Source organism: Grammomys surdaster, unplaced genomic scaffold (assembly GCF_004785775.1).
Source record: "Grammomys surdaster isolate TR1022 unplaced genomic scaffold, NIH_TR_1.0 126271, whole genome shotgun sequence".
Lineage (NCBI taxonomy): Eukaryota > Metazoa > Chordata > Mammalia > Rodentia > Muridae > Grammomys > Grammomys surdaster.
This window is the reverse complement of record NW_021621071.1, coordinates 10,465,281-10,492,261: the sequence shown is the minus strand read 5'-3', so window position 1 is coordinate 10,492,261 and position 26,981 is coordinate 10,465,281. Positions and strand designations below refer to the sequence as shown.

Sequence of the window (26,981 nt, the reverse complement as noted above, 5' to 3'; positions counted from 1 at the left end):
GTGGCTCTCAACCTTCCTAACGCGGCGACCTTTTAATATAGTTCCTCATGTGGTGGTGACACCCCCAACCGTAACATTATTTTCACTGCATATACATGTATAACTGTCATTTTGCTACCGCTCTGAATAACAATACAAATATGAGTGTTTTCCCAAGGTCTTAGGTGACCCCTATGAAAAGATCATTTGACCCCCAAAGGGGTCACGGCCCACAGGCTGAGAGCCACCGGTGTAGACAGAGCATAGGTTCATAATAATGTCTGCAGCTGGTCTATGGGCAACTCTACTCACTGTGGTAGGAGAAGAAATGAAAAAACATGGGGCCTACACAGCATTGCTCCGTGTAAGCAGAAGAAAATAACAGTGTTTCAGGAGAAATATGTGTGTTAGAAAATAGTGAAAATGTGAACGACATGAACTTCGTGGCGTACCCCCAGACTAAAATCTAGCAAAGCGGCTGTGGATGGGGCCTTGAGTTTGATTCCCAGCAGAGCAGAGGAGAGCAAACGGGCCATGCCCCAACACTGCTGAGAGAATAGAGAATTTTTATAACCACTTCCCATTCAGGGGAGGTCTACCACGTGCAGAGCCGTTGTGCCAGGATGTTACCGTAGGATGGGCATTTGCCATGTTTTTTGTTAGTATTTATCGATCATATAAATTATTATATAAATTTATTATACAAAATAATTATGTAAATTATCAACTATAGAGAATGACGGGTTTCAGTGTAACAGTTTTATTATTTGTGTGTGTGTGTTCGTATATGTGTACGCGCCTGCACGCACACTCAAGGTGTACATGCACGTGGGTATCCACAGGGGCTCAAGGAGTGGGTTGCATCCTTGGGAGCTGAAGCTACAGGCAGATGTGAAGGCGCCTGCGTGGGTGCTGAGAAATAAACTCCGGTTATCTGACTGAGCAGCCAGCACTCCTAACCGCAGAGTGTTCCTCCAGCACCTTTATATGATGTTCGTACCTGTATACAATGCAATGCAACTGTATTCATATCCTCCTTACTCTCACTCCCCCGCCTCCCCTCTCACTCCCCCTCCTCCTCTCTCCCCCCTTCCCTCCTCCCCTCTCATTGCCCCTTCTCCCCTCACACTCCCCCTCCTCCCTCACTTTCACTCTCCCTCCTCCCCTCTCACTTCCCTCCTCCCCTCTCACTCCCCCTCCTCCTCTCTCCCCCTCTTCCCTCCTCCCCTCTCATTGCCCCTCCTCCCCTCACACTCCCCCTCCTCCCCTCTCACTTCCCCTCCTCCCTTCCCTCATCCCAAACGGTTCCCTGTCTACTGTACGTTGTTACAGGAAGAGGGAAGAAGTAGATATGAAGTCACCACTGTGGCTTGGGAGACAGTTGTAGACCGGAATGTTAAGGCGTTGACGGAGCATTCATGCTTATTCGTGTGTAGATATTTACGATTTTATGTGACCATTAGGGCAGAGACAAATATGCAATACAAGCCTTATTAGGTCGTTAACATAGATTTCCTTTGGGAAGGGTAAACAGCCAAGGAGGGGACAAGAAAAAGGTTGTACCTACGGGGTGTCTGCTATATCCACATTTGCACATTTATATATGGTTAATAAATGTGTGCATGATTTTTTAAAAAGTAGCAGGAGCATATTAACCAGGCATTTAAAAAATAACAACATTGCAGAGGCCTGGAGCCAAGGGCCTTTCCAGGAGCGGAGTGAAAAGCTGAGATTAATTGGAAAGTATAAAGCCATGTGAAAGGAACATTGTAAATAAAAATGAATCAAACAAAACCCTAAAGATCAAACAGCTCTTCTCTCAGCTCGTGGTTCGCCCTTCAGTCAAAGATTAGTTTTTAAAATTTACAGTGTAAACGTTTGGTAAAACTTTTCCTATGGAAGTTTTCCAGTATGGGAAATATAATTAAAATTCATTTTTATACAGTGTTTAACACCATGATTTTTGTCAACCTTCTAGTATATGTTTAAGACTGTAATTTTTTTTAAATCCCTAAGTGTCTTCTGTAGTTTTATTGAACACTGACCAAAACTCTCAGAAGATTCTGATAACAAACTAGGAGAAAATCAGAGACTTTTTATGTTCTTATAAAATGTTACCCAGCTAGTATTCCATGACATAATATATTGTCATTTAGTAACACAGGAATATAAATGCTTGAGAAGTGAATTTTCTCAAAAAAAAATCTGTGATATTAAGATGGTCACCATTATTAATATGCACTGTCGATATGTAATAGGATTCTGACGTCTTTAAAATATTCCATGAATACATGGGACTCTTTCTGGGTTTCTGTTCTGCTCATTGTTACTGTGATCTGTACAGCTTTTGATCTGTAGCTTGAGAGTGTAAGGTCTGATAAATGGCTCTGTCGACTGAGAGACTCACTACCAAGCCTGGTAACCTGAGTTTGAGTCTTAGGACCCACATAGGAGAAGGAGAAAACTGATTCCTATAAGATGTCTTAATGGCGCGCGCGCGCGCGCGCGCGCGCACACACACACACACACACACACTAAAACATTTTAAAGACTGTATTTAAAACTTTTTGTAGAGATAGTTCCCCAACATTATTTTGTAAATTTTTATGGCCATTCTTAAGCAGTTTTTATGGATTTTGGTTTTTTACCTACTCTGTACTCCGGGCTGCCCTAGAGCTATATGCTCTTCAACCTTAGTCTACCAAGCCCTAGGACTCCAGATGTGTGTTGCCAGACCCCAAGAGCAGCTCTTTTCAAAAGAAAAATTAACACTAAAGTTCCAGGATTTTTATTGTATATACTGTATATTTAAGGTATATGACATAATTTTGGTTTTTTTTTATTTTTTAAAATTGCATATATCTGTAGTACAGTATGAGGTAAATACTGGGTTTCATTATGAGAGTCCCATACATGTATGCCACCGGATTCTGTTATGTTCACCCTTCAGTGTCTTCAATTCCCTTCTCAATCTCTTTTGTGGTTTTTGTTAATATTTTTTTAAAGGGCAGTTTGTCTTCCATTTCAACAAATGTTTAGCTAGGCATAGCAACCTGCACCTCTGCTCACAGCACCTGGGATGCAGAAGTAAGCGGATGCCTGTGACGGAGAGGCTAGCCTGTCCTAACTAGTAAGTTCTAGATCAGTAAGGGCTCCGTGGTGAGGCCCTGTGCCAAAGAAACCATAAGAAAAGCACATTTTTTCTAGTCCCCACTAATGCTATATGTACATGGTGTAGCTGGGTAAGCTTGAGCACTGCCTTATAGCTGCCAAAATGATCTATGGGTCTTTTGAGTGTAGAATATATTTGAGGGATGGTTAGATCTTCATGAAATTTTACTCTATTGGGTCTCAGGGGGTTGTCTATTGCTGCAATGAAACGCCATGACCAAAAAGCAAGTTGTGGAGGAAAGAAAGGGTTTATTTGGGTTACACATTCATATTTCTGTTCATTATTGAAGGAAGTCAGGACAGGAACTCAAACAAGGCAGGAACCTGGAGGCAGGAGCTGATGCAGAAGCGATGGAGGGGTGCTACTTACTGGCTTGCTCCTCATGGCTTGCTCAGCCTGCTTTCTTTTAGAAGATAGGACCATCAGCCCAAGGATATACAGAACTAGCCAGTCTAGGGGTCCAGCGCTACCCTATAGTGTTTGCATTCCTACCCTTTAGACAAAGCTGTCCATATGGACTTTAGCTCTTTATGTGGTACATTCTACTTTAAAGCTTTCAATTATTGTCAGAACTAAAACCATCTGAACTTTCACACTGCCAGGGCCACTTGCACACCTGCATCTTGATGTAGGCTGCCTAAGATCCCCAAAGGTACACATCAGGGGTGTCCCGTGGGTCTCTGTTACTGATGCCCAGTATAATGTTGGTAAGGGTTTGGAACTAAGAGAAAGGAATGTGTCTTCAGGTGCCAGGACGGTCAACAAATAATTGGTAAGTGGTTGGAGGCTCTAGAATTAATTCTACTAACAGTATAAACACATGCTTTTTTTTTTTTCATCTAAAGCAAGTTTTAGACTGAATCCTGAAATCCCAGCTTTCTGGAGTAATAGGATTTGTGGGAAATCCATCCATCCCATTAAGAATTATTCCACGATTTGCCCAATTTTGGAGGCTGGAATATTTTGGCAGGAAAGCAACTGCATAACCTCATGGAGTTTATGTTTAAATTGAGGGAATGCAAATAGGAGGCAGAGAGAATATGACATAGGAGAAAGGGATAGCTTTTAGGAGACACACACACACACACACACACACACACACACACACACCAGATCATTAGAGAATTGCATGTTAGCAAATTATTTCTCTGCAGGGTTTTAAACTGTTGTGAACTATGTCTTAACGGGACATAGGTTTCTTCCTCTCCTGACCCCATTTGTGTGTGTCTGTGTCTGTGTGTGTTTGTGTGTGTGTGTGAACATGCAGGCAGTGGCATGAGGTTGGTCTCTTTGAGACTGGGTTTCTAGCTGACCACAGAGCTCAGTAGTTCAGCTAGACTCCTGACTTGTGTTCATGGAGTTCCACCCTCCATGTTCCTGGCACCGGAGTTGCAGCCATGTGCTGCCACACACCTGGCTTTTTACACGAGCAGAGGGAAGCCAACCTCAGGTTCTCTTGCTTGTGTGGCAGGACCTCTACCAAACAAACCACCTCCCTAGCCTGCTTTCCAAGGTTTTGATGTAAAGTATTACATTTTTTATATGTTGGGAAATGCTTAGTGTCTTGGCAAACTGCTTCAATTTTGCCACATGTCTGCTACAAAGGCAAAATACATTTTGTCATGCAAAAAACAACTCTTAAGAAAATGAGTTTATTCTAGAATTTTATTTTTAATAGCTTTTCTGAGCAGTCTGTTCTGTTTCCATTTTTTTTTCCAAGATGGGTTATCAGACATGTAAGTAATAGTAAGTACACATGAAGAGTCAGCGCTGACTATAAAGGGTCATACAATATTTATGGAAACAAAACAATTTTATTCTAAATTGTAATTTTCAAGCTTCTGTAATAGAATAAAGATCAAAAGCCAGCTGCATGTTTAGGGAGACCAGTTAAGGCAAACAAACAAACAAACAAACAAAAAAAAAAACAAAAAAGAAACAAAAAATAAAACAAAAAAAATCAGGAGAAATTTGAGATGAGTAAAAGAAATTACATTTTTGCCAGGTCCATGCATTTAGACAAGGAATTACTGTGGAAATTTTGATGGGTACCACACTGAAGGATATAATTCTAGTTTGGCACCGTCGGATGATGCTCTGGAGTGTGTGTGGTGTGAGCCAGGACAGCACTTGGTGGGAGCATTGTTTTCCTTCAGTGTAAAGTGCATGCTGCTAGGAATAGAATCTGCATCTCTTTGAATTTCCCTTCCTGTCTGCTGGAGCTAATAAATTCTAAACAAACTGCCAAGTCCTTGTGGAACTTCCTAATGGACGCCTCACTGGACTGAAGAGCTTTTGGAAACAAAATAATCATCTAAGGTTGAATGTTTTGGGGGATCAAGGTTACTGGGTCAGCACTAAATTTAAACCCTGTTTGAGAGACATTTTTTAATGGCACTTAGAAATTATGGCTTTAGTCTGGCCGTGGCATTTGATGTTGCTTGGGTCCTTGATGCTGAGATTCTTCAAGCTGATGTGAGATGCATCTTTTAAAAACACCAACTGTGATTTAAAGAAACAGGAGGCAGTGGTCAGCTAGGGAAAATGAAGTCTCCGTCTCCAGCCCTTTGGTTGAAATGGTTTGTTTCAGCTCAGTAATTTTACTGAACTTGGAAAAACAATATTATTAATAGCTGCCTCCACTAAGGGAAGTAGGGAAGCTGGCCCCTGTCAATTCTTGCTTAGGAGTTAGAGACAGCTCACGATTGTGGATGAAATCCATACCAATTAGAGATCATGTGTGTTTGGAACCATTTAAAAATGCGGTACAGGGCTCAAAGGAATTAGTGTGAAACCTGGTGCAGTACAGCTCCATTATTACTCTCTACAGAGAATGGATAGCAGATGTTTACATGGCCCAGAGGACACCTCAGTGTTCAAGACAGTCTGTGGTGCTGGTGTCCTTAAATAGACCCAAACGTTTGCAGTGATTACAGGGGAGGAGGCATCTAAATTTATTAATGAACATGCTTGAAAAAATGCATTCTTTTTGATAGAAAAATAAATTCATGTTTAATTGTCATTTATTAAAAGTTGCCTAAGAAAATAGAATTCATCTGACCATTTTTCTCCTATTTCTTCAGTTAGTTCAATAGCAGATGCATTCAGATATTCCTTTTCCCTTTCTTCCTCTCGCCTCCCTTTTGTATCTTCCTCTTCTTTCCCTTCCACTCTTCCTTTTCTTTTCTCTTTGTTTTTTTTTAATGATTTATTTATTTATTTTATTATGAATACAATATTGCTCACTTCAGACACACCAGAAGAGGGCATCAGATCCCGTTACAGATGGTTGTGAGCCAGCATGTGGTTGCTGGGAATGGAACTCAGGACATCTGGAATTGCAGTCAGTGCTCTTAACCATCAAGCCATCTCTCCAACACCCTCTCCTCTTCTCTTTCTTACTTAAAAGAATAATATCTATTTTCCTCCAGTTGGGAGACTGGGAAACCCAGCCCTGGTTCAGACACAGTCTCAGTTCCTGATGTGGACTCAGATGGCACACACACATAACGATGGTTCACACTTGTCACCCGAGTGCCAGGGAGGTGGGAATGGGCAGATCTCTTGGGCCTGCTGGCCAACAAGCATAGTCTAATGCTTGGTGAACCTGAAGCCAGTCCCCGTCTCAGAAAATAAGGTGGATGGCACCTGAAGAATAACACCCCAAAACTGACTTCTGGCCTACTCAAACACACACACCAATGCACACACGCACATATTTTTCATTATGGTAAAATATAATAGAATTTACTATAGTAATGCTGTTTGGTGTGTAGTTCAGGGCATGAAATAAATGAACGCAATAGCTTTTGTTTAGAATCTTTAGGAACATTTGAATAGTGCCCTTTTTTATTAGCATTCTAATATTTTCATATCTCACATTCATTTTTATTTAGAAATTTTAGGAAAAGTAACATTGTTACTTTAACATGCTTTAGGAAAACAGAGAGGTGGGACGAGTAGGAGGAGCCAGAATCCAGATAACACAGAGGTCACATGAGTGTCCCCTGCCCAGGCTTCTTCCTGCTGCCCTCTGCCGGAAGGAAGAGGGTTTGTTTCCTCTCCCTTTGCCGTCACTCAGCCTTCCGTCACTCAGCCTTCCGTTTCCTGGGACTTCCTGTGGTTGCTGTCACTGCCCTAGGCCCTTTGACCTTAGCCATTTCCTTTTTGAACTCTGAGCTGGTTCTCTCTCGTCTTCCCAATTTTTGAAGCCCTCTTTATTTTTTTCTGCTAACTCATTCTTATGCCAAATTTAAGTACCTGTCCGGTCTGCCTCTCCCCTGTATTCACCTCCTTTTGTCCTCTCCCAGGGCATGCTTTTGTGTTCTGATGACTTTCAAATTTCGCTCTGTCGTAGTCTTTACTTCCAAGTCCACAAATCACTCTGCCTTCTAGGTAGTTCCTTATGAAACTGATTTTATGCTGTGCGCTGAGAATGTGAGGCCGGCTGTGATCCAGCCCGGACTGCAGGCTAGTTTTGTTCCTTCATCACAGTCACCAAAATCAGTGAATTCATTTCGGACAGTGGTTCTCAACCCGTGGGTCAGGACCCCTTGGACGGACTTCTATTGCTAAAAGTATTTACACTGTGATTCATATCAGTAGCAAACTTACAGTTATGACATACCAACAGAAATAATATTTCATGGTTGAGGCTACCACCTCATGAGGAATTGTATCAAAAGGTAGCAGCACTGGGCAGGTTGAGAACCACTGATTTTATTAAAGAGTATGATGGATTCCTGTTTCAGTGTGGAACCTTCTAACACTCTTAACTTGACAGTCCCTCTTAAGGTTTGTTTGTTTTTGTTTGTTTGTTTTTTGTTTGACTTTGCAATCTGTTTCTAGAACCATCTTTTAAAAAGACAAATCTGATCATGTTAGTTGTCTATGAAGCCTATAAACTCATGTTCTCATTTCCCTTAGCCCCTAAAATTCAGACTTTACACGGCAGTCAGACTGGTGTTGAAGAGATGGCCCAGCAGTTAAGGGCATTTTGTCACCCTCGCAGAGGACCTGGCTTCAGTTCTCAGCACCTACACTGACAGCTCACAACTGTCTATGACACCAGCTCCAGGGGATCTGGATCTGACGCCCTTTTCTGTCACATATTCCTACAAAAGTAAAATCAAATATTTTTAAAGGTACATTCTAGGTACCTTTTTATTTTTCAGGTGCCACTTAACAAAACTAGACACGCTATGTAGGAATGCTTGCCCAAAGCCATAGCTCTGTTTTTCCCAGTGATGACTGTTGACCCTTTGTCTTTTGATTCTTGAGAGAGGTCTTGTTTGTAGAGATGAAATCCTATGGTCTTCACATGGGAGTGGGGTTTTTTTTTTTTATCTTATTTTTGCAACATCAAGAAAAAGCACAATTTCTCAAATAATGTCAGAAACATAAACTCGAGAAAATATCTTTCATAGAATAAGTCTGATTCTGATTCTAAATTCTGATTCTAAACTGCTGATTCTAACTGAGCTGGCAACTCAAATATCTTCAGAGTCCTTGAGGACTTAGCTCCCAGGTAGTTCTAAGCCACAGATCTGAGTCTAAGCCAACTAAAGCTGCTTAACACAATACTGATTTTTCATTTATTTTGTTCATTTAGTTTTGCATTGCTGAGAATCTAACTCAGACTCCCCCTCACACACACCAGGCAAACACTCTTCCATTGAGCTACAAGCTCAGGGCTGACTTTAGTATTTCTTCATCAATAAGATAAAAAACATCCTTCCTGTTGGAGAAAAAAGAAAAAAAAAGAAGAAAAGAAACCTTAAATCTGCTACTTCTTAACAGACAATGTTACATTGTGGCTGAAATCTGCAACTTTATTTTCTTGCACAAGGTGCATAGAATGAGATGCATGGTTATTTCCTTCCCTCTGCCACAAAAAAAACTCCTAAAATTAGGGTCAGAAAAGAAGTGAGTGAGAAGAGCAGTGGCCATCGTAGAGCCTGGGAATTGGCACACAGGGAAGGCTAAGTAGTCTTTCTAAGAATGGAAATGTATATTGAAAAGGGATTTTTTAAGCTAGTTAAATAGTATAACAGGAAGCCTTAATTCACTAATACAAATAGTTAAGAATAACAGGTCAGCTAGCTTGCTAACCCAAGGCCGTCACAGGGGATGCAGAGCTAGAGAAACAAAGGTTAATTGAGTGTTCCGGGAATGTGTTCCCGTGGTGTCTGACTTAGCCTTCTCTAGAAAAATTCCCACCAGAGGTCCCAAGGACTTTCGAATTAAATTCAGCCAGATGGTCTGTTGGCTCAAATAAGCATTCACACTGGGTCCCAAGGCCACAGAAACCAGAGACTGTTCTTGTGAGATCTGCTTACACATATTACAGACATTTGAAACAACCAATTGTGTGTGATTACCCACAATCCTCTCCCTCCCCCCAGCCTTTGCCTATATAAACCCTAAGCTATTAGGTCTCAGGGTCGATAACCCCAACCTCTTGCGTGAGGCACGTATTGACCCGAAGCTTCAATAATAAAGGACCTGACTCATGTAATTACAGCAAGACGGTATCTGGAGTGTCTTTGGGGTCTCGTCCTTCCTGGGTCTCTTTCCCCCCTGGAGGGATCTTTCATATATAATGGATATTTCTGCTTTTAAAACACTACTTGCCAGGCTATGTGCAACCGTCGATGCCCAGCAGAATAACAAAGAAGCTCAGAGCTCAGGCCTGGCAAGAGTAAAATGATGGGGTAGGGGAGCGTGGAAACCTAAAGACTAGGTAGACCAACAGGTTTTATGTCTTCCTCAGTTTCATACTTGAAAGGACAGATCATCAATTCTCTACATAAAAATGGTCCTGGAATACTGTTCTCTTAAGATATTACTAAGCTTGCTGTCAGTGAACTGGGGCTGCTGTTGAGGTTCTGGCCCCGTGGTATCAACGATTTCCCTTGTAGGTATTTAAGAAACCTCAGAATAAACCCTTGTCTGTCAGCAGCCTTTCTATTCAGAGATAAGAGCCACTGAAGGAACAAACCCACATTACACCTAATAACAGGATCACCTATGTGGGGCAGGTGGGACAATTTATCCAGCCTCCATTCTTAAATAGACACTGTGATCAAGACTCTCCAGAGGTGTGAAAGACAATTGCCCTGGAAAAACATATTTTAGAAAATCGCAGAAAATTTGAGACGAACCAACCCTCTCATTTATATTCTTAGGTATTTGAAAGCATTTATGTTTATAAACTTAGATATTTTTTAATATAATTAAATAATTAGATAATTACCAAAGACCAAGAATATCAAAAAGAATGAGTCATCAAAAGACAGCCATGATGTGACATCACTTCTGTAGACATTCATTCAGCGGTTAAAGTGGTGCATGTTGTCTGTGGAGCCAGACGTTCATGGAGGGAGGAGTGTGGGTGGGGTCTGTAGAACAGCTGTCTTCACGCCATCCATGGATGGAGAGAGCTGGCCTCAGATCTGGCTGGAATCATAACATCACTTTGTTAACAAAAGGGGGGAACTATCTGAAGCAGAAAAGTGGAAACGGGGGCTATCTGTTAAATCTGAGTAGATAAAATATTACATCAGAGGCATCTACTATCCTCTATATCTTTATTCTTGAAATGTTTTAATTAAAAATTTGAAACTAAAACCATTGAATGGTTTTTAAAAAAAAACCCTTTTATGTCACTGTACTATAAAATGATGATCCAACTCTCCTCCCCAGGGGACAAAAGACATATTTCTAAACAGTGAGGAAATGGAAGACACACACACATACACACATACACACTTGTGTGTATGTGTGTGTGTGTGTATGTATGGGTGTGTGTGTATGTATGTATGTATGTATGTATGTATGTATGTATGTCATCCTGGGATTTTGACTGTTCAATGCAGGAGGAAAAATGTAACCCTAACAGTCTAGCTCTCGTGAGCAAGGGTACATCCAGTAACCAAGTACTGTCCACTCATTTTCAGCCTTTAAAGTCTGTGTGAAGGAAAAGCATAGAAGGTTTAACTGCAGACTGAGGGTCCTCTCACAGAGTGGGAAGAGAATACAAGCCATCCTTACATTCTTTCCTTCCTTCAGCACCTGGTGTTTTGAAGTACCGTTTGTGTCTGCAGGCACCGTGCTGGGTGGCTGGAAGTTTAGTGCTGCACAGAACAAACTGCTGACGTTATTGAACTCATATTCTGGTTCCAGAGGCTGGCATCTTCCAAGTGAGGCTTTTAAAAGAAAAGCAATGTACACATAAAAACTTGGAAATGTCAGGGTTAGTAAAGACAGAATACGAAATTTCCATCCTTCATCAAAGGAATTGATTTAAAACATCTAAAATAACGTGACCTAGTGGCTGACACCTTCTGTACTGTGGTGAGAATGTCCCATGTGTCTGGCTATCCACATGATTGTGTTCTCTAGTGGCTGAAGTCTTCTGCATCGTGGAAACCATGGGAGGATGCTCTGTGTGTCTGTGCTGTCCACAGAACAGCAGTCACCTGTAATGTCTGAGTGTCGAGGGCTCGGCAGGTGGCTATCTCGAAGTAGCTAGTAGTTCAAAACTACTGCACTGAACAGCACACATGTAAAGTAGGCAAATCAAGAGATACCTGGAATAAACACTTTTAAAATGGAATGAAACAGGAAAACTATAAATCATGGTTGCCTGTAGGTAGGTGGGGATTGAAAGGAAATTTTCCTGGTGAGCCATCTGCATCGTGTGATTTTCTGCTACGAGGACCTATTTGGTTGATTACTAAAACTTATGGAAGACTAGATTGTAACCAAATGGGGCCTTTGAAGGAGAATTGAGAGTCATCTTTTTAAAAAATGAGATAAAAGTTACACTGGAAATGTCAAGGATTAGGGATCTAAGCCTCAAACAATTGTCAGCAGGAGGCCTTCCTGAGAGTGTGAATTGTCTTGGTATAGCTAAGCAGATAAAACCCTGGTCAGGGAGGTGAACAGGTTCAGGCTACAGAAAAACCCTAACTTAACAAAACTTGAAATATTTATAATTAGAGAAATATTTATAACAAGTATACCCTAAACATACGCTCTTCATCCAAAACTGTGCTCAGATATAGTTGTCCTTACTAAACATCCCCCAAACCCAACGGAAATTTAGTGTGTTCAAACTTAAGTCTACATTCAGCTAACATATTTGGAATTACCTTTCAATCCGCAGATTTGTCCAAGTTTCCACTGTCGTCTACTGACTGACTGATCATGTAGCCACATCACTGTGGTTTCTAGCTCTTAACTTAGGAGTAGAGGACGAACGGAGGGAGATGGACACTCTGTATTATCCTCGTTGATAACAGAGAGTGAGGGTCACACTTTGCGGACACCACAAGATGAACTCAGTGTCTGGCTTATTTATAACCTATTGCTCATTTCAACTAATTGTTCCTTTTTTTTTCTTTTTCTTTTCTTTCTTTTTTTATTTTGAGAGGAAAGAGGGAGATAGGACCAGGGAGCTGAAAGGGATTTTCACAGGAAATTAAAGTGAATGTTCTAAACTTTGTCCACCCTATTTGAGGAGCAGCAGGCCACTGTTTGGTTGAAGGTGGGGTAGCCTCAGAACAGCTGTATCAAACTGCATTGTGGGTAAGAGTGGAATAAGTAGTTTCATTGTAGTTTTAAGAACAACCTATTGTAGTGTATGTAGCAAGCACCAAGGGACAACTTAGTGGCAATAATTTGGATCACTCGCTTTGGGTCAGAGATGTCATTGAGCATATCCTGAACGCGCCCCGTACTATACAAGAAGTGGTAAGATACACCTGCAGATAACCCGGAATCAACGCAGAGCCGCTGCCCTCCCTCCTGTCTGTTTTCCTTGTAGCCTCTGGGTTTATTTGCTATGTTGAGATGAGAATTCCTCCAAGGGAGACTGTATTTATTAAAAATAAGACAAATCTTGATACTAGTAGGCCGAGATCTAAAAACAAAAAAAGTACAGTTTATGTTCTTTGAAATGAAATGAAAATAGGCCGGACTCCAAGCTCATCAAGTAGAAACAAAGGGAGGGGGCGTCCTGGGGACGGAGGGAGCTCACTGTTTATATAGGTTTGCACATGACTTTCCTTTTAAAAAGTGCATGGAACGCATCCAAAACAAATGATGTTTAGCTGGATGAGGAGACGAGAAGGAAAAGCCCAGAGAAAGGAGGAGAGATGATCTTTCTTTAATGTCAAAACTGACATAAACACACTGCCCTCCCCCCACCCCACCCCTCAGCTCAAGATAATTTTCTCAACAAGACGCAGATTGCTTCAGCCTTTGCCTATCGCCCTTTGAAGCGCTCCTCTCGCTATTAGCAGTGGGGGCAGGGTTCCCTTTGAGGATTTTTACAGTACAGAAGAGTTCCTCCTTTAAATACTTGCACATGAGGAGGGAATTCCGCTTTCAAAGAGCTGTCATCGCTGCGGGCTCCCTGTCATAGGACGATTTATTCCCGGGCAACGGTCCTTCTCAGCTTGATTGTCGTGAAGGACTTACCTTTCCGGAGGATTCACTTTCTGTTGCAACTCACTTCCCCAAGACACACAACACCACCACCTCCTCAACATCAACAGCGAATGTGGTGGCCACTGTCCTCTTTACAAATGCCAACCATCATGGGGAGTTGTAGTGACACCAGCAGTTCAGCAGCTTCTTACCCCTGTCATCCTTTGGGCTCCCAGACTTCAGGACCTCTACACATCTCTGGAAGAAATGCTACAAAAAACAAAAACAAGCAAACCAAACTGTGTCCTCTACTCACCAAGAGTGTCTGAGAATATGTGTGTGTGTGTGTGACTATAATTCATGAAAATGGGAGAGAAAGATGCTGTCTGAGAAAGAATGCTGTCTTTACATGCCTGGGCATGCCACTCTCTGAACTTTCCTTAGGCAGTGAGCAAGACTCCCACCTATAAGATACATGCTGTGTGCTAGATACACTTTAGACTAGGAAAGAAATTAGAGATAGTGGCTAGGCTAGCCATTCCTCCTATCTTAACCATATGAAACTTAGAATCAAAAAAACCATGGTTTTCTAAAGAAGCATGGGATAGCTGAAATGTTAACATTCAGACCAATTGGTGGTTTTGGAAACTGCCCCAATGGAAGATCTGTAGCGCTTGTAAGTCATGCCTCTGAGGACAAGAAGAAGTAGCCACAGAGAGATTTCCAAATTTTGAGGCTCGCAGAAACTCTCAGATGATTCAAGGCAGTCTCGGGAAACGCAATTGCTCATCTGTGCCTCCATCACGTGTGAGGAAGGGGTTAAACTTCTATGTGCTCTTTCTCTCCTCTCTTCCAGCTTCTGGCCTTTTCTTCCACCTTGAAGAAGTCCTGGTCACAAGCTAAGACTTCGTCTCATTGGCGGCACCGTTCTTGAGAATTGCCTTCTAACCCAAGGTTTTGTCTCTTCTCTTTCGGTCCGTGTGCCCGTTCTGCCCCAGGTTGGCCTTCCTTCCATGATGTGATCAGTTCTGAGGCCGTCGAGTTCACGGATGATTTCTCCTATGGGATGCACAGGGTGGAAACAAGCTGTTCTCAGGTGAGTTGACTCCTCCTGCATCCCCAGCAGGTGGCTCACTCTCTGCTGCAAACCCTCCCAAGGCTTCTCGTTGTACTTATAGAAACTAAGGCCAAGGGGCTGTTCACAAGAGGGACAGACAAGAACAGTAGGTTCTTTTTAATGTCTGAATGATACCTTCCCCTTCAGACTTTTAGCCACACTAACACAACGCCAGTCCTCAGCTTCAACAATATTAAACAATCATTGGTAGGAGAAATTTTTTCATTTGATTTACTTACAGTGTGAAGGCTGGTGCCCGAGATTTTTTTCTGTTAGTAATTGACTTAGTCTCCTTACCTGTCAACTGGAAGTCTGTCATGGAATCAGCCAAGCCTTCTCACTATAAAAGTGAATGAAGCATTGGAGGGTGGTGACGAATGAAGATTTTATTATCTAGCCTTGTATAGCCTGATGTACTGATATCTCCCCCGCAGTTCTATTATCCAGACTTTATTCATAATGTCTTTAATGTCTTTAACCCACACACAGTCTGTGAAGATCTGGGGAATGGCTTTCCCTGGGTACGGGCTGGAGGGAAGCTGTCAGATATGTAAGTTAGGCTAGTCAAAGAGAAGTCCAAGCTAAGACAGTTCTTTCTGTGTTTCTGCCAGTGTATGTATTTGTGCTTATTTCCAAGGGTGCTTTAGTTAGTCCTGGCCCGTTCTTCGGTAACCAAACTGATACTGCTGCCTTTATGGATGAAAGCAGAGGTGTATTTTGATGGGGATGTGAGACTAGTTAATGTGTCAAGAGACTCAAACTCATTGGTGGCTATCAAAGAGACACAGCTGAAATTCCTGTAGAGAGAAGGAGCCATGGCGTAAGCTAAAGTAAAGAGCTCAGTTCTGTGTTAGTTAGGGTTTTACTGGTGTGAACAGAGAACATGATCAGTGGAAGTCTTTCAAAAGACAACATATCATTGGGGCTGGCTTACAGGTTCAGTCCATTATCATCAAGGCTGGAACATGGCAGCATCCAGGCAGGCATGGTGCTGGAGGAGCTGAGAGTTCTATATCTTCATCTGAAGGTTGCTAGCAGGATACTGGCTTCCAGGCAGCCAGGATGAGGGTCTTAAAGCCCACAATCACAGTGACACACCTACTCCAACAAGGCCACACCCACCCCAACAAGGCCACACCCACTCCATCAAGGCCACACCCACTCCAACAAGGCCACGCCTACTCCAACAAGGCCACACCCACCCCAACAAGGCCACGCCTACTCCAACAAGGCCACACCCACCCCAACAAGGCCACACCCACTCCAACAAGGCCATGCCTACTCCAACAAGGCCACACCCACTCCAACAAGGCCACACCCACTCCAACAAGGCCACATCGACTCCAACAGGGCCCCATCCCCTAATCATGCCACTCCCTGGGCCGAGCACATACAAACCACCACAAGTTCATATCTGCCTCAAACAAGTGAAAGATGGACTCAGAGTTCTGTATCACTGACATTTACTCCGGTACCCAAGACTGTTGTTGAAGATGTTTTTGCACAGATCGAGTAAAGGGAGGTACAGTTGGGCCACTGCAGGAGCTGCCATGGTGGTTTCCCTCGGGACTCTGCTGCCCTTTGTCAACTTCAGCAGGTGTAAGATTCTTAGAGAAAATAGTGGCATTTTATTGCCAAGAGGGAAGGGTGCTTTTTTGACCCTGACCATCCAATGAATTTGTGCTGGTTTTATTATTATTATTACTATTATTACTAAGTTGGTTCTTTGACAACTTCATACATGTAGATGGTACCACGCTGACAATGTCTGTTTTCATAAAATGTAGAGTCACCAAGTATACCGTCTTCCACGCGTGAAGGCCTCCCTCTTCCTTGAAAAGCATAATTCTTCATTCACGTAACTCATGTTTTCAGTTTGCTCTCTTCTGAGAAATGGGTCTGATCATGAAGGTGGAACTCTCTACCACCGGGTTTGATGCCCAGAAACTCTAATTTTATTGTACTGGGCACTGTCTGTATTGCAGCATTTTCTGGTGCTCTCCTGGTTAGTGGCCATGAGAAGCTTGTTTTCATTTTACAGATGGGGAAACCGAGCCCCAGGGAAGGCAGTTAAGTTTGAATAAAGTTGTATAGTGCTAATGCCAGCGCTCAGATTTGCACCTAGGTAATCTAATCTGATTCCAGAACTCTCTTTTGGGTAGGGGTATGTGTGGGGGAGGGGAGGACCCTGTAAAGAGGCGAATTGGAGGAAATGCTTAAAAACTCCACGATTCACCCAGCATCTGCTTTAATGTGATTCAGTTTTTAATTAAATTGAATTATAATTGATAATGTTATAACTGTCACAGAATCAATGGAGATGATCTACTAAAATGTTTGACAGAAGATATACTGTAGGCAGGATGATACTCTGTAATCTGTAGTGTAGGGACATGGTGACTAGTAGGCCTCTCTAAAGCTCACAGTGCTCCCCCCTCTCCTCTCTCTCTCTCTCTCTCTCTCTCTCTCTCTCTCTCTCTCTCTCTCTCTCTGTGAGTGCATGCATGTGCATTCTTGCACACCCTTCTCAAATGCACACACACCACAACCTGTGTGTGGATGTCAGAGAACAATGCGCAGAAGTAATTTCTCTCCTTCCACTGTGTGAATTCCAGGGATTGAAGTCATGTCCTCCTGTGGCTTGGTGGCGAATGATTTTACCCAATGAGTCATCTCACCAGCCTCTGAGGCACCCTCTTCTAAACATCTGCTTTCAAGTCTCTTATGCACCCACTTTCTTTTCACTCATAACCTGTCTTTAAATCTAAGTTCTCTTAAAGGATTCTAAAGGCACTGGAAAACTGAGACTAGAGGTATTAGCCTTCCCGAGTCCCCAATTTCTGATCTAGTTTGTGTCTCGTTCCTGTAACTCAGGGTTGGAATAATCTTCTTTCTTTCCCATTCCGGGTAGAGATAACATCAGCAAGAGTTCAGGAAAGGCTTCTACAAAAGTGTCCTGAGGTGATCAAAGAGATTATGCCAAAATAGGATAATTGTCACAGAAGGTGTCCAGTGCTTGGCCCTGTGGAGAAGGCTTGTATCTGTTGTTCTGAAGAAGGGCAGGGACCTGTTTCTCCCATGCCTTGCTTCCACCTCCTCCAGTGGCATTTCCAGTGGAATGACTGCTGTCAAAGGCTTTGTCTTAGCCGGGCGGTGGTGGCGCACGCCTTTAATCCCAGCACTTGGGAGGCAGAGGCAGGCGGATTTCTGAGTTCGAGAGTTCGAGGCTAGCCTGGTCTACAGAGTGAGTTCCAGGACAGCCAGGACTACACAGAGAAACCCTGTCTCGAAAAACCAAACCAAACCAAACCAAAAAAAAAAAAAAAAAAGGCTTTGTCTTAAGCTGAGGGAAACACTGAGAAGTCTCTTCTGGGTTCAGAGGCTCTGAGAGTCCCCAGGTTCCCAGCTAGTAAGCGGCACTGTCAGGAACTTAAAAGTCAGTCAAAAAGGTAATCTTGGAATGGTCAATAGTCCAACAAAGTCAATCTTTCATACTGGGGATTCTTCCTTCCTCAAGTCAGAATTGTGACTGATCTAGAGTGATCGGGAAACTAAGAAATGACCTAACTTTCTTTAATCATCTTGAAGGTACCCATCAAATCCAAGTTCACTCAGGTTGTGCTGACTGTTACTGCTAGGGCCATCAGAGTGTCCTTTGCATCTGTTTTAGACCGTTACTAACTTATCAAGGAAATCAACAGAAAGGTAAATATCTACAAACACAAAGAAAGTTTCCGAAGCTAAGCCATTTTGTAGTAAACCTCCAAGCCTTAGTCATCTTCTGTAGATGACAACTCCTATATTGCTGATGACTGAAGATGCCCGCACGTCACTTGGTCTTTCTGTAAAATCGTAACACAAACCTGGTGAGTTCACAACCATTTCCTTGACAAAAGATTAATATCGAAAGCACAGAGAAGCAGGGCTCCTGCTTGCGCCCAGGTGTCCTCAGGAACCATGGGAGGAAACCGTACTAATGGCAAAGTAAATCGCTTTTCTTCTGAAAACTCTTTTTCCGTTCCCTTCTCAAGCCCATGTGCCCGAGTGTAAAAGGCCTAGCTTTGAAAGTGCTTCAGTTTGCAGATCAAACACTTAAGAGAAGCTGACAGAAAAAAAAAACAAAAAAAAAAAAACAAAAAAAACAAGCATCCTATGAGAAAGGCCCGAAAGATAGTGGGAAATGCCTCAGTGCAGAGCTATGCATCTGTGGAGAGTGCCCTGTTTGTGTTTTCTCAGGGGCACAGCTGGAAATTACAGTCAGAGTTAAGTTTTCATTCTTGGTCTTTTCCCTAGGATGCCCTGTCCCAGGGTTCTTTGCACGTTCCCTCCCCAACCTTGTAGAGTGAGTAAAGATTCCTGTGAGAATCACTGTTTCCTTTTGAACCGTTTTCACCTGCACCTTTGGACTGACGACTAAAATACTCAGGTGCAGTGTTTCTCTGTAAAATAAAGAGCTACATAAATGCCTAAAAGAACTGAGGGCGCACACCCGAGAGGCTATCCCTGGATGAAATCACTAACAGCAGGCTTCAGAGATTTCTTCATCAGGCAACCAGTTTGTTTCAGTTACTACCAGGTGTGCTGAGTGATCCCAGCGCGTTGCCAATTGGCTGGGGCCAAGGAGGCAGAGCTTGCAGGCGGTGAAGGAAACAATGTATCACTGACAACTTCCATCCATCATCTGAGCCTCTGGCCCGGCCAGAAGCTGCAGAGAATGGGCTCCATGTGCGCTCCCTTTGGGCTTGTATACTCTCAAGCCCAGACCAGTATACCTGAGCAGAAGCCGACATGGCACGCTGTGTGGTTAGTCTTCCCTGAGAAACGGCAGGCAGTGAATGGCAGGCACCACTGTGGTGGCAGAGACAGAAGTGAATATCCATGTCACCCTCTGTGACCTGGTATGCTGGGAGCCTTTAAAGCATAGTGTGATGGGTACCCTGAGGTCACCTCCATCGTTTTCAGGGTACTGCTTTATTGAGAGGCCAGATCTTTTGAGTTCAGGCTCCATCTTAGAGAACCTGACCTAAAGTCGAACTCAAGTTAACTAACAGGCCAGTACCTAGCACCAGTTTCCAGGCTACCTCTCAACAAAACCTGTGTCTAGCACCGTTTCCAAGTTATTTCCCAACAAATCTGCACCCCCAGGTTACAAGCCTGCCCCTGACACTTCACTTCCTAACAACCACCAATCAGAAAAAAGGCAGAAGTTAAGTTTATGGTTTGGCTCCTAGAACCACCCAATTAATGTTAAAGACCGTAATGCCCCATCTCCAATTCAGATGGGTGCCAGGCTAGATACCCCCTACTTGTCTCTCTAAATGTGTGCCTGAAACCAAGCTTAGGGCTGCCCTCTCCCATTCTGATGCATCAGAGACAGTGGTGTGACCCAAGCTGGAGCTTGAATAAAGAGACCCTAATGCGACCGCATCAGAATGGGCTCCTTGACGGTCTTTTGGGGTTCACGAACGTTTCCTGGCACACTACCATCCTAACCCATGTTTGCTTGCAGATAACTGTTGTCTTCTCCTAGCTGTGTTTCTTCTCCCTCTTGCCTGTACCAGGGATACATTTTGAAGTGAAACGCTGCTTTCTGTTTCGTCAAAGGACCAGTCCCTAATTAGTAAATAAAAGGACACATTGAAAACCCACTTGGTTTGCTACATTGAATCACCATCCTGTAGCTACTGGAAAATATTGGGGAGTTAAGAAGACCGCATAACTTCTTCTTTTTTTTTGTTTTGTTTTGTTTTCGAGACAGGGTTTCTCTGTGTAGTTCTGGCTGTCCTGGAACTCACTCTGTAGACCAGGCTGGCCTTGAACTCAGAAATCCGCCTGCCTCTGCCTTCCAAGTGCTGGGATTAAAGGCGTGCGCCACCACTGCCCGGCAGACCACATAACTTCTAACCAGCATTAAATCTGTCCTTACCACACTTTTCCAACAGGGAGGCATGCTCGTACACTCAAAAGACAATTAATGAATGGAAGAAATCTCTTTATTTTGCCCAGAAAGCTGTACTCTCTCAATAATTACTGATGTACATGCTCACACAGCCCACCTTGGGATTTCCTCTGCAAGCTTCCCTCAGACGCCTAGTGATCAAAGCACCAGACCTGCCCGTGAGATCAGTTAACTGCACCAGTCACAGAATGCTAGTTCCCGTCAGCCCACGACTACATGCTTTGGCAGCAGAAAATAGGTCTTTCCCTGTGTCACAGGGTAAGCGTATGGCATCTTACAGTGTATCTTAGCTGTGGATACCCGTTGGCCTCTATTGTTGATAGAAAGGTAAAGCAATCTGAGATTTCCTAAACCTGCACAGACTGTGGTAAAATAATGCAAGATTTGTTTTCTGAGGCCTGTTTCGTTTTTTTTTTTTTTTCCAGGCAACAGATCAAACCAGCTTGGGTTCATTTTTAGTTCTTTAATAAACTGACACGGTAATGTCAGCAGTAACATGAGGATGCACCTTTAACATGGAAGTGCTGGGGGAGCCGATGCCGGTATTCGTATATTAGATGCAGTAGTGTTTATTAGGAACCAGAGAGCCTTTCGCACCGAGGTTAGCGCCTGCAGAGGGAAAATGGAGATTCTGGGCGTTTCCACTCTGATGAGCATCTTACATCATTTCTCTCTTCATCCCACCCCCTTGTGAGTTCTTACACTCTTCTCAGTTTATATGTGTTCTATAAACAGCTCAGTGGGAGGAATCAACAAATCACCTATAAGCCTTTTCTGTCCTGCGTTTACCTGAATCCTCACTCCTTCCTCACTCACTCAGATAGCCACTTCCTTCATATTTGTTTCCAAAGCCACCAAGGAGGCCCCTCTACACTTCCATACTGTCCCCCACCCCCACCCCCATCTATGTCTTCTCCCTTTTCCTTTCCCAGCTGATTTCTGTTGACCACACCATATGGTTTGTTTGTTTGTTTGTTTGTTTTGGTTATTGTCAGTATCTCCCACTGACAGGTAAGCACTCAGAGGCCAGGGATCGGTGCCTGAATCCCCAGAGTCTAGGACAGTGCCAGGCATGTAACAGGTACTCCATAACTGTCAGTTATATGGAATTCTACGGAAATCATTTAGTCCAGCCATTGGCTTCCTTGGCCACACAATGAGTTCTGTGTTTGCAAAGCCTGTTGGAGGTGGTGCACTCATCTCTCCATCCACCTACTGTGTCCCTGCTAAGAAGAAGCGGGAGGTGTGTGCATGTGGCATGTGGTGCCATCTGGAGCTATACTCTAAACAGTACTGTAGGCATGTATCCAGTAGCTGGCCTTTGTGGAGACGCTGCATCCAAATCACATCTCCTTTAGATGCAACGCAAGCAGCCGTCTTTCCTTCTGACCCTCACCTTCCTCAGTAGTCCGAATAGTCAAGAGCTTACTTTTAAGTGAACTGGCTCTTCCTTCTCCAACATACTTCGTTTGTGAAAAGAAAAGCCAGCGTGACAGTCCACCTATTGGAAGCTAGAAAACAAGCCATGGTGCGGGCTGGAGACTTCCCATCTGCTGTGTTTGCAGCTTTGGTGACCATGACATAAATCTCCTGAGTCTTGCCACCGTTTCCCTGGGTTCCAAGAACATCCAGGGCGGATGTTAAGTTTTACCGCCCATGAAAACAACCATCACCTCTGTCACGGCCAGTTAAGGGTATCTTTTACAGTAGGGCTTCTGCATATCTGAAACCCACCCATCCAAAGCCAAAAGTCTTGCCAGGGGGAAGAGATTTCATTCTGCCCTGTTTTGTATAAGAGGAGATCAAGGGTCAATTCAATTCATAAAATTACTGCAGTCAATTTCCAACTGACTGAGAGAGTTCACAGATCAAAACATACAGTGGCTCCTAAATGATTTCTGATACGCACAATTCCAGTGTTTTTTTTTATTCTCGGCATGTGGTACAAAGCCTTTCTGGAACCGTCTCTTCAGTTATTGACAGGCAGATTAGAAATGGTCCAGGATGCTTTCCATCATTCCTTCAGAGGCCATCATCCACTCCGATTACTTCTGTGCACTCCCCTCAAACTCCACCTTGTGCAGGTGTGTCTAAAGCATCCTTTCTTTCTTACAGTGCGGTGCTCATCTCGGGCACATTTTTGACGATGGACCTCGTCCGACCGGCAAAAGATACTGCATCAACTCAGCATCCTTGTCCTTCACTCCGGCAGATGGCAGTGAGGCAGGAGGCCGCAGCAGCAAGGGGAGCGGCAGCTCAGCAGCAGCAGCAGACAGAGCTGAGCTGTAGAATCAGGGGCAGCAGTGGAAACAAAGTGTTCTTAATGCACAGCTGATTGAAAAACCAAAAATGGTTTATCTTAACAGAGCTATTTTTTTTTCAGAAGCTATAAGGGCAGTTTATGCTATTGAAAATGTTCTCTCTCTCTCTCTCTCTCTCTCTCTCTCTCTCTCTCTCTCTCTCTCTCTCTCTCTGTCTAGATGGCAGTTCTGCCCGTCCATGTATTCTGCTGTTGACTAGGTCCAGAACTGTGTGTAGGATTTGCAAACGGAGATAGCTTTGTGGAGCTTTTTCATAAGCTTCTAAGTAGCTTTGGCATCGTTTTCTTCAAATGCATACCTTCCTTTAAGTTTTGTCCTTGTGGGTACCCCCTTTGGATTAAGAGGTGGAGACCATTTAGTGAAATCAGGGAGCTGCTGTTCAGGGGCGGGGAGGAGAGCTGGGAAAGGCAGAGCATCTAGACATGTGGCCTTTCCGATAAAGATGGAGCGCTGCTGTAGATTGCTAGGCTGCGTGGAAAGTCTGAGCTAAGGTTGTTTTTTCTCACTAGAAGGGTGTGAAGGTCTGAAGTCGTTCCTTATGTTACATTGTTGCCAGATGTGAGAGGGCTCACTGAAGGTTGTGGCAGAGACGCAAACATTACCTCTGGGCAGGTCTTTATTTTTTATTATTTTCCATTGGAAACAGCAGAATGCGAGACAAGTGTAAAATACTGGGCCCCATTTTTGTCTAAAGTTCGCCAAAGAAGAATGCTTGCCCGTTGCCTCTGCGTAAGCCTTTCTCTCCACGTGCCTCATGCAAACTCCGTCTGGATGAGCATTTTAGAAGATTTTCCCATTGCAAAGTAAAATATTAGGGACAACACTCTTCATCAAGGCAGTAGGAAAGAGAAAGACCAGAGAAGATCAAGCCCGAAGTCTTGGGCAGTAAATAATCCCACACTGTGCAGAAAGGCCAACAGGATCTCACAGGTACCGCACCTAAACCGACTGTCGCATAGCACCAGGCAGTCAGTGCGAGGATGGTGGGGATTAAGACAGAATAGTCAAGCCCAAGGGCCACACTTCACTGTGTGTACAAGGGACAAGCCATTTAGCCCCGTTGTGCCTATATCTTCGTGTATACAATAGGACTCATATCTTTATAAAATATATTGATACTCTCAGGGCAACATTACTATATTGCTGTACAATTGATGAGATCAGTATTGTAAAAATCACACTGATCTCGTTGTAATTGCACAGAGCAGGCCAAGTTTGCAATGGGACAAGCGGAGGTGGACTTTGTTGGTTGGTGTGGAAACAGTCAGCCAAAAGCCAGACGGTTATCTTGTAGCACTATGGCAGGTACTGCTTGCAGAAGCTCTGTGAGGTGGCATGAGGTTTTCACAGGGCTGAACAAAGATGATAGCAGTTACAGGTGCTGTCTCACCAATAAGCATTGGGGTTTTGAATACCGATTCTGAAATGTGGCTTTTAAAGACACTTAGATTTCTAAATTTTTGATGAAGAATGGCACCCGTTCCTTGTAACTAACCACTAGGAGAACGGACGTGTGGCAGTTACAGACACAGTGTGAAGCAATAAAAGCTGGGGCAAGCAAGCTGAGACATCCACGTCCAGCATCTTCCGGCCTTCTCCAGGTACCTCCTGAAGGTCTTGACATCCTGTCGAGTCTTCAACATCACCCAGTTCTAGAGACATCTATGCTTTTAACCATGCACACACAGGAAAGTCACCTAAGCATCGGGGTCCCCTGGCCCCAGATGTTTACCCCCAGCCCAGTCCCATCTGTGTGGTGGCCTTCCCAGGGTCCCTTGGATAAAGAAGACAAATGAGGAGGTTCTCCCTACCCAGAGACTCTGGGTTGTTACTCTTCCTTCATTTTTATAATACTTTAGCACTAAACACACGTACACACACACACACACACACACACACCATAACAATACCGAAAATATTGTTTCCCTTTAACTTTTGTTTTTAAACAAAAGCCAGCTTTTTTTTCCAGCACCAACATATATATATATATGTATATATATACACATACATATGTATACACATACATATATATATGTATGCATATATATATATATTTGTGTATATATATATATATATATATATATGAAAGAAAAACTAGTGGACACAGTTTTAATTCCAGATTGCTTTTGGGGCTTAAGTGGTATCAAATTTCAGTATATTTCTGTCTTATGTAAAAGAAATATATTGCTAAAATGTCAGTGAGCAATAATGTCAGCTGTCAAGGACTAGATTTACTTTCTCAGGATATGGAAATCCTGCAGTGAGCTGAGGTGGTGAGGTATACGTGATCTGTGGGAATTCTGCCATGTAACACAGGAGGTGCGCGGTCTTCCCTGTGTGCATCCCAGGTCTGACTGCCCATTGGGCCATGCAGAGATGGGCTAGTAGGCAGAAAATATGTCCCTAGGAGTGCACAGAACACAGATGGGAAGGAAGCAGCAACATCCAGTGTATTTCTGAGTATTTAAACTTTTTGCTTCTTTTATATACTTAAAACCTTAATGCAGACGACGTAGCAATGGGAACAAAGCCTCTCCACATTGTTTAAAATGTCTTGCTTTCAATACGGGGGAAAAAAAACGATGAAAATTAGTACCATGTTTTGAAGATTGTGTATGACTCTTGACCTAGAAAGCCTTTTTAATAACTTTTCTTCTGATAGTTTAAAACTTTTGAAAAGTGACAAGAAAACTTCATTGAAAAAGCCTTTTTCAATATTTGTTGTATACAGAAATTAGGTAATAAAGTTTCTTTATAAAAAAAATGTCTCTCTTCTCTGGTTCCTAATGACTACTGTGCTCTCTAACATGGCTGCCCAACATACACAGGATAGATAGACTTCCCCTGCAGAGCTGGTCTGTCCTTAGCACCCAAGGAGGCTTTGGGACTTGGAGATTCCATGTAATGAAAGGCCTCTAAGACTCCTGAAGACCAGAGGACAGGAAGAGACAGGGTCATTTCTTCAGCCTTCACCTCATCACAGCAGAATTGTCAACAGCTCCTGTGCATGTTGTGCCAAACATATGCTTTAGAAATTCCCAGTGTCACTGCAGGTGTGAGGCTGCGGGCCTGGTGATGTGGTTGGGGTCTAACCTCTGCTAAAAAGTCCAGTGTGAGACTTACACAAATGTCAAGGGTTGGTCTCTAGAGAAGGAGGTATAGAGGTCCCCCTCTGCTCGTGGATTACTTTTTAAAATAACAAATCACATTTTTTAATTGGTTATTTTATTTATTTACATTTCAAATATTATCCCCCTTCCCAGTTTCCCCTTATTTTTTACTTTTAAAACTCATCTCTACAACCAAGGCACAGTGGTTCGTTCTGTAATCCCAGAATTAGGGACACTGAGTCAGGAGAGGCCTTGTGAGTTTAAGGCCAGCCTGGACAACCTAATGAGTTCCAGTGTAGCCTAGGCTACGGTTGAGATCCTGTCTCTGAAATCCAAAACCAAGCAAAACCTCATCTACAGTTGGATCTTGGTATGATACTGTCTGTTGTTGAAATGTTTGGGTTTTATTTGTTTTGTTGACCTATTTATTTGAGGAAGAAGTGGGGCTGCTGGAGACTTGTTTTACAGTTAGGTCTCTAAGTCACATTCCTGGGATCCTAAGAACTGACCAGCAGTTTTAGGCAGGGCCGTTCTGTGAAATATACTCACACATATGCATCATACATACACACACACACACACACACACACACATATATATATATATTCATATACATATTCATATACATATTCATATACATATATATATATAGTCTTAGTTACTATTCTATTTATTTGGGGGCTTGCTTACATTTTCAGAGGTTTAGTTCGTGACCAGCATGGCAGAAAGCATGTTGGCAGACAGGCATTTTATTAGAACAGTAGCTAAATAGTTACATCCTAATCTACAGGCGAGTAGTCAGTCAGTTGGAAGTGTAAGTGCGGGCTAAGCCCGGGAAAGGCTTTTTGAAACCTCAAAGCACACCTGCAGGGACACACCTCCTCAAACA

General features: G+C 43.2%; 1 protein-coding gene across 2 annotated transcripts in view; it reads left to right on the top strand.

Moving 5' to 3' along the window:
* Msrb3 (methionine sulfoxide reductase B3) overlaps positions 1-24,980 on the top strand; it is a 116,257-nt gene extending 91,277 nt beyond the window's left edge. Inside the window, exons 9-10 of one of the 2 annotated variants that reach the window (XR_003710217.1) lie at positions 14,584-14,681; positions 22,777-22,791. Coding sequence is in view for 1 of the 2 variants with exons in the window: in XM_028759067.1 (XP_028614900.1) it covers positions 14,584-14,681; positions 22,777-22,950 (272 nt within the window). In the remaining variant the exon portion in view is untranslated. Of the gene's footprint in view, positions 1-14,583; positions 14,682-22,776 lie in introns of both variants that reach the window. The other variant, XM_028759067.1, reaches the window with a different exon arrangement.
* Positions 24,981-26,981: the final 2,001 nt, after the last annotated feature.